Genomic DNA, 6,785 nt, shown 5'->3' with positions numbered 1-6,785 from the left:
GCGAGCGATCACTTAGAACAAAAAGTACAAGGAAAGCAAGCTAACTTAACTAATGAAAATACATAATATGAAAGCATGATAAAAGGGGGTTGGATTGGGCATGCGGCTATGGACAATAGATCCTGGACAAGCATGACCATGACACTCTGCACCTCTTTGACATAGTCCACCTACCATGTCATATGCTTCAATTTTAGGGGTTTGACACTTAGCCTCTTAAATATGCTATATAGAAAATTGAATAGGTGTTGAATCCAATTCAACATGCATTAAAATTAAGTAAAAATTATAAATTGCATGTTAAACTACACTTACTTTCAAAGGTGCATGAACATGTTTGAGCCTGATCTTTTCTCATTATTAGATACAAAATTAAATGTTTAAGGACCTACTAGACAATTTTGAAAGTTTAAGAACCAAATAGATACAAATTTGAAAAATTAAACAATTAAACTCGTAATTTATCCTTTAAAATTTTAGAGAACAAAGAAACAAGAAATAGTAACCAAATGATGTGATGGAATTCAAATCCGTTTGGAATGGATTATGAATATAAAATAGCATTTTCTTGTTTATTTATATAGTCAGACATGTACAAAGAAGCACACCTAAATGTGCTCTAACAATAATGCTATATACTACAAAGAGTTTTGTAATTACATGCTCTCTACTATATCAGCTATGAACATAGTGGATGAAACTACAACAAACACATCAAATTGGCAATGACCAGGCCAGGTCGTGTCCTTCATTTTCCAGTACAGTTTAAATCTTCTCCATCGATGATATTGTAATAAAGCGATGACAGTTTGCCATCAAATTTCGAGACGAGTTGATGAACGTTTAAGCCACAATAATATTTATCCAGTCGGGCGATGCAGATGTCGATAATCTTCTTAAACATCACATCTTCTTTTACAAGAGATTGCTCCACAAATTCAGCTAAAGGCATCCACTGAATTACCAGAGAAATGATTTAAGCTTTCAATGCACAAAACAGCAAAGGGGTGATTAGTCTAAGTTCAGAAAATTTACCTTTGCTGCTTGAATTTCGAGATCATCGACGATAATCTGAGTCGATAAAGGTCTAAGCATGCAGACAAAGAACAAATCCGATTTCCCAAATGCTATATTGTGAGCATGCCTAGAACAACAGATGAGAAACAATGTTATATCTCATTGACCGAGTTTGAAGAAGTTGGGTGCAATACATTGCATCAGAAAACTTATACTCGAATCTCGATTGACAGTCGACCAGATGAAATAGTGCGGGAAATTCAAAATTTTCTTTATAGATGAAGAAAATCAATTGGTTTTTACCTGAAAGCTATTACTTCAACAAATTCAGTCTCAATCTGCAAATCAGAGCAAAGAGAATCTATTAGGACCCACAAACTTGATCAGCCATCTTAAATAGATACATAAAGCTTATCTCAGAAGCCTGTAAAAGGAATTGCTGAGTTTATTTGAAAGATGGAAGATTTCTGAAGTTAAATTCTTTGTTCAAGTTTGCATTCATTGTAAGATCAACATGATATTAGAGTACAAATAATATAATCCCCTGCAAGGCGATATTTTTGGTCGAAGCATCTTTCATCGGGACTTCTCTGACAAGACGATGACGTTTTGGAGGATACCTTCCAGTGGGGACTCTTATGTGGGTCACAATTTGGCTAGAAAGAAACAACAGAACTTTCAACAATACTTTTCCACTGTACAAAGAAGATACAAACGAAGTTATGTTTTTTGTGATTGAATGCTTTCTCTAAGATCTTTTGTAATTATTGGTTTGATATCTAAGTCGATAAGAGATCTTTTGTAACTCCTTTGGCTAATTGGGAGGTTCTCTCTACCTTTTCTCTTGTCGATTAATTCAAATCTTCGTTTCTTTTTTCTCTGAAGGACGAAAGAAAAGTTGTTAAAGAAAGCTTAGAGTAGTAGAAAGGCTTGACAGAAAATACTTACACCAGTTTCCTCTTTAACTTCTCTAGTAACTCCTGTATAGATCTCCTCCTTCTGATCAATATTAAAATAAATTCAAGACTTATATAATAAAATAAAAACAGAATCTTCGAATCTAACACGTGCAAGCAGGACGATGAACCGGGCTTAAAACCAAGTACCTCAACAATGAAACCAGTTGGTATTTTCCAAAAATTAGCAAATGTTGGAGAACAGTATTTTTCTTGCACTACCAAGACCTGTTGTCAATGAATCAGATAAATATAGTTTAGATTAAGCATATTGTTTGAATCTAATATTTATCAATGTTGGAGATTGGCTGATCAATAGACAAGCTCTTTAGAGGCCAACTCTGCTATGAAAGAGAGATTTCCAGAGTCAATTTACATGAATGTCGAAAATAAGGCTTGTGTGACCGACTAGAACTTGTGGTAAACAATGAGTCGAGAAAATAGAACTTTATATCATATTGATATGCTTCTTCAGACTCTTTAACATCAACACCTTGAAAAAGACATCCAAGGTTTGTGAAATTAAATTGTCGAACTTTAAGCAAAGCAAGGCAATTTAACGTTGCACCAAAGAATATACCTCATTTCTATCATTGATGACAAATCCTCCAACCCCGACGTGATGCGAAGCATTTGCAGGAAGCATGCAGGGTCCATCGGGTATCCAATATGTTAACATCAAGTAATCTGGCTCAGCATGATGGTACTGAAATCCTGCCTGTGAACCAAATAACTAGTCTTAGAGGGACATGCTAAGCAAACAAATAGACATTCTCCTCACTTTGAGCGAATCAGTTTCCATCAAAACGAAATAAAGATAGGATTGACTGAAATCTGAGTAGAATGAAGACTCACCTTCAGGGCGATCGGAATTAGCTCTGACTGTTCGACTAGCAACTTAAGCCAAACTCCCTTCTTTCCCTGCAGCAGAAGAGATTCTCAGTATACTATCCTCACTGAATATGTAGTAGTTTATGCCTCTATTGCACCTGAAATATGGAACTAGATTGAATTGGACAAGAAAATTAAGGTGTGAAATATATGTGGAATTTGTAATTCATGATGCAAGAATCCCATCGTCTAGGTGCAGTTGAGAAAATTTTGAAAATTTTGAGGTTTCTACATGACATCTGATTCTCAAGAATTTGAACAGGTTGAAATTTGGTGACATCTGATTTCTTTTGAAGAATGATCAAATAGGCATGACAACCAAAAGATTGCAGAAATCTATATGTTACGTGCTCGTGTAGATTACTTACATCTAACTAAAATACGATTTTGAAACGAGCAAATTATACATGATTTAAGTGAAGACATCACTTCAATCTTTAGTGGAAATATAAACATCTAACTTGACATAGAGAAGTTTTACCTTCTTTTTCCAATGAGACAGAGAGAAACGAAGATTGGACGAAAAGACGATCGGATTTGAAGGCAATCCATTTGGATCAATAACAATTCCATCATATCGATCATCAACTGCATCTAACAATCTACAATCTCTTGAAAACAGCTTTGAACTCAATACATTTGTTCCATTTATCTGATGTGTAAAAGCTTCAGCCGGTAGTTTTTCCTGGCCAATTGAACTCACAGCTCCACTACAATATGCCTTGTTTGGCACACCATTTGAATAAGAAGCCCTGGAAAATCTCCCTAAACACAAAAATGGAAACCAAATTTCAAAAGAACTCAACATTAATCTTCCCAAAAGATCCAATCATCCATAACCATCCAACCTCAAAGAAACAAAAAATGTTAGGTCTATAAAACATCTGCCAAACAAATTTCAAGGAAAAAATGAAAAACAAGAAAACAAAAATGGGTGGTATCATCAATCAAACATTAAATGTAGCAGAAAGAAACAATCAAACCCAACATATAAAGCATTCAAAGAGAATACCTAAACAAGAAGAACAGCTAGAAAACCTCCGAACTTGGTGTCTGAAGCTCGAAAATGGGGAAGAAACCACAGTTTTTGGTTCCAACAACGACATTTCCATTAATGGGGGTTGAAAAAACAGAGAAGAAACTCAAATAATCCTCAAAAAACGAAGTGGGGTTTTCATAAAAACTCCAAAAACGAACACCCTTGTACTTAAATGTAAAGAAAACCCATAGAAATGATCGAAATTCGGAGGGAACAAGAAGAAAAGGGGATTCGCAGAAATTAAAGAGCTGAGTAAAAATAGTGATGGAATTGAGAGAGAGATTAAGGAAGGAAACAAAGAGATTTGAAGTGACAGAATTGCAATTGCATATAATGTGTGGTATTGGGGTTTTGGTGGGGTGTATGAAAACGACAATGAAGTGAACTCCAGCGATCCTTCTGGCAAATTAGGATTCATGAATTGTATAAAACAAATTTTTTTTTTTTTTATCGAATTAGTTTACATGAAAATCATGCACCATTAAAATATCTTCAAATCCATTGGAGGACGGAATCAGGGAACCAGAAAAGATCGGAGTTTTATTCTTTTAATCAATGGGAGATTCGAATATCGAAATATATACTTGAGTTGGCCATTTTTTAAGAAAATTTTCTAAACTTGGTTTTGAATTTTCTTTTTCTTTTTCTTTTTTTACCATAAGTTGGGTGGGTGATGGAATCCCATACTTTAAAAAATTTGATAATATAATTTTACGTCAATTAAGCTATACTCATATTAAACTTAATTAAAATCGAGTTTAGTTTTTAAATTTGAGGAAGAAATGCAAGTTTGAATCCTAAACTTGTGTAGTTGTATTAATTTGGATTTTTAACTTTCAATTTCTCATATTAGACTCCAAACTTTAATTAGTAGTACAATTTTTACTTTTGGTACATTTTTGTAATTCACAAAAATGTAGTGTCAAAAATTTCATGAGGTTATTAATTTTGATGAAATAAAGCTTTGGTAAAAAAAAAAAATAATTTTAACCGATGAACAAATTAACTGAATAGTCAATATGAGTATAACTTAACTGACATGAACTTGGTCAGAAGTTCGATCCCCTACTCTACATATTGTCCTAAAAAAATTAATCATGGAATAATGCTGTTTATCTACAATTTTATCATTTTTTTGTCGTATATATCAATAAATGTTTTATAATTCATTTTACACATATAAAATATTTTTTTAATGATATTTGGAACTAGAACTTATATTAGAGGGTTTTAAACTTTTTGAAGTTTAAGGTTAAGGTTGTAACACTTATTTAAATTAAAGGTGCATAATTTGATTAAATTGATAGTTTAAGGTGAAAATTAATACAATTTGACAAGTTTAGGTTTTAGAGTGAGAATGAATACGATTGAGTCTTCCCTCAACTTAAACCTCAGGTTGCAACAAGATTTGAATGAAATAAAGTGACACACATACAAAATATACTCTTCTTTTAAAAGAATTTGATAACATTTATTTATAGACTACGTCACTCTATTTTTTTATTTACAAGGAAAAACAACAAAAAAAAATTACCATCTTAAGAAAATACATAGTCTGATCGATTCTGATCCATTCCAGAAATCATCAAAGCCCTTCTAAGTTGCTCTATAGGCAAGAATAATTCCTATATCACCTCGTATGACCGCATTACCCTATTCTGCTTAACTACTCACTTTATCTGTAGCATTTGTCTTCGTCAAACTAGCTAACATTTGTTTAATAAGCATGTGAGGCAAAGTTTGATTACTAAGTCAAGATGCTCTCCCGAACTTAGGTTATGAGCCCTTTCGAGATTCTTAGTCAACCCTCAATATCCTGTGTAAGTTTATATCTACCAGAAATTTTAATGTTTCGATGCGAGCTCTCCACCATTAAAAAATGTAATATATTTAATGAACATAGAAAAATGCAAATGGGTATTATTAAAACTTCTAAAGTTAATACTAAATAAATAAACTTATCAATGTTGATATAATTATAAAATGAACAAGAGAAATGGAAAAAACAAGAGAAATTAACTTTGAAGAGAGTGGAAATCCAAGGCATATTCCACTACCCAAAAACAAGAGAATATGTTGGTGTTTCAAATGGATAAGCTACTAAGCATTGGTTAGGTTAGTCTTGTCAGCTTATACTTGGAATGTTTCTCTACTCATAATTCAACAAAAAACCAATATTTTAAATCCCAGCTAACTTTGATTACATGTGGCTTAAAACACACAAGTCATTGTCTAGAATGGTTGGAAATAATTAATTAGTGGGTAATTAAATATTTAGGTAATTATTATTACATATATTTGAATTATTATTTTATAAACATATTGAATCATATAGAATATGATTCAATCCATAGATTCTCAATATGGAAGTAGATATCAATTATTGATCTTAAGATCAGATTGATTATGATATAATTTGAGGATCGGGCAAAATGGGGTTAATTTTCTCTTCACAAACTTAGTACTTCTACTTATATTGTGGATTCAATAAAAGTCTCAATTTTTTCTGTAATAAGATTTTGATTTCAATGTATAAAATTGATTATTGAATGATTGTGAGTGGGAGCTTTAATAATTATCTAATAAGTATTGTTTGAGTTATATATGGTAAAATACACAACATAAATCAAATCACAAATGACCACACATGTATATAGAATGACAAAAACTAAACCTCAACATTAAAAAAATGAAAATAAAAATATATATAATGAGTTGTATTTGAATTATTGTATGATGACACAAATATATATTTTTCCCATTAAAGATCTCCAATATTAATATTTGGTAGTTGAATTTGCAGATGTGGAAATTAGGTCATTTTGATGTGAGAGTTTGTTAACATTCAATTATAAAACTTTGATTAATGTGGCTTACTCATC

At 32.1% G+C, this 6,785-nt stretch overlaps 1 protein-coding gene across 2 annotated transcripts; it reads right to left on the bottom strand.

The window, feature by feature from the left end:
• Positions 1–515: 515 nt before the first annotated feature.
• LOC120091931 (nudix hydrolase 8) lies at positions 516–4,473 on the bottom strand. 2 transcript variants are annotated; one of them, XR_005485865.2, is made up of 9 exons: positions 3,877–4,295; positions 3,346–3,629; positions 2,829–2,894; positions 2,554–2,691; positions 2,124–2,201; positions 1,966–2,016; positions 1,321–1,896; positions 1,036–1,144; positions 516–955 (listed from the first exon to the last, which is right to left on the bottom strand). XR_005485865.2 is itself a non-coding variant. In XM_039050100.2 (9 exons), exons 1-9 carry the CDS (start codon positions 3,974–3,976, stop codon positions 749–751), a joined length of 1,068 nt encoding a protein of 355 aa, XP_038906028.1. In that variant the 5' UTR covers positions 3,977–4,473; the 3' UTR covers positions 516–748. The 2 variants fall into 2 exon arrangements, 1 of the variants encoding a protein (XP_038906028.1); XM_039050100.2 differs by having other exon boundaries at positions 1,321–1,355; positions 3,877–4,473.
• Positions 4,474–6,785: the final 2,312 nt, after the last annotated feature.

Source organism: Benincasa hispida, chromosome 11 (genome assembly GCF_027475165.1).
Source record: "Benincasa hispida cultivar pf3 chromosome 11, pf3_genome.v1.1, whole genome shotgun sequence".
NCBI lineage: Eukaryota > Viridiplantae > Streptophyta > Magnoliopsida > Cucurbitales > Cucurbitaceae > Benincasa > Benincasa hispida.
The sequence above is the reverse complement of the archived record's forward strand: the minus strand, read 5'-3'. Positions and strand labels throughout refer to the sequence as shown.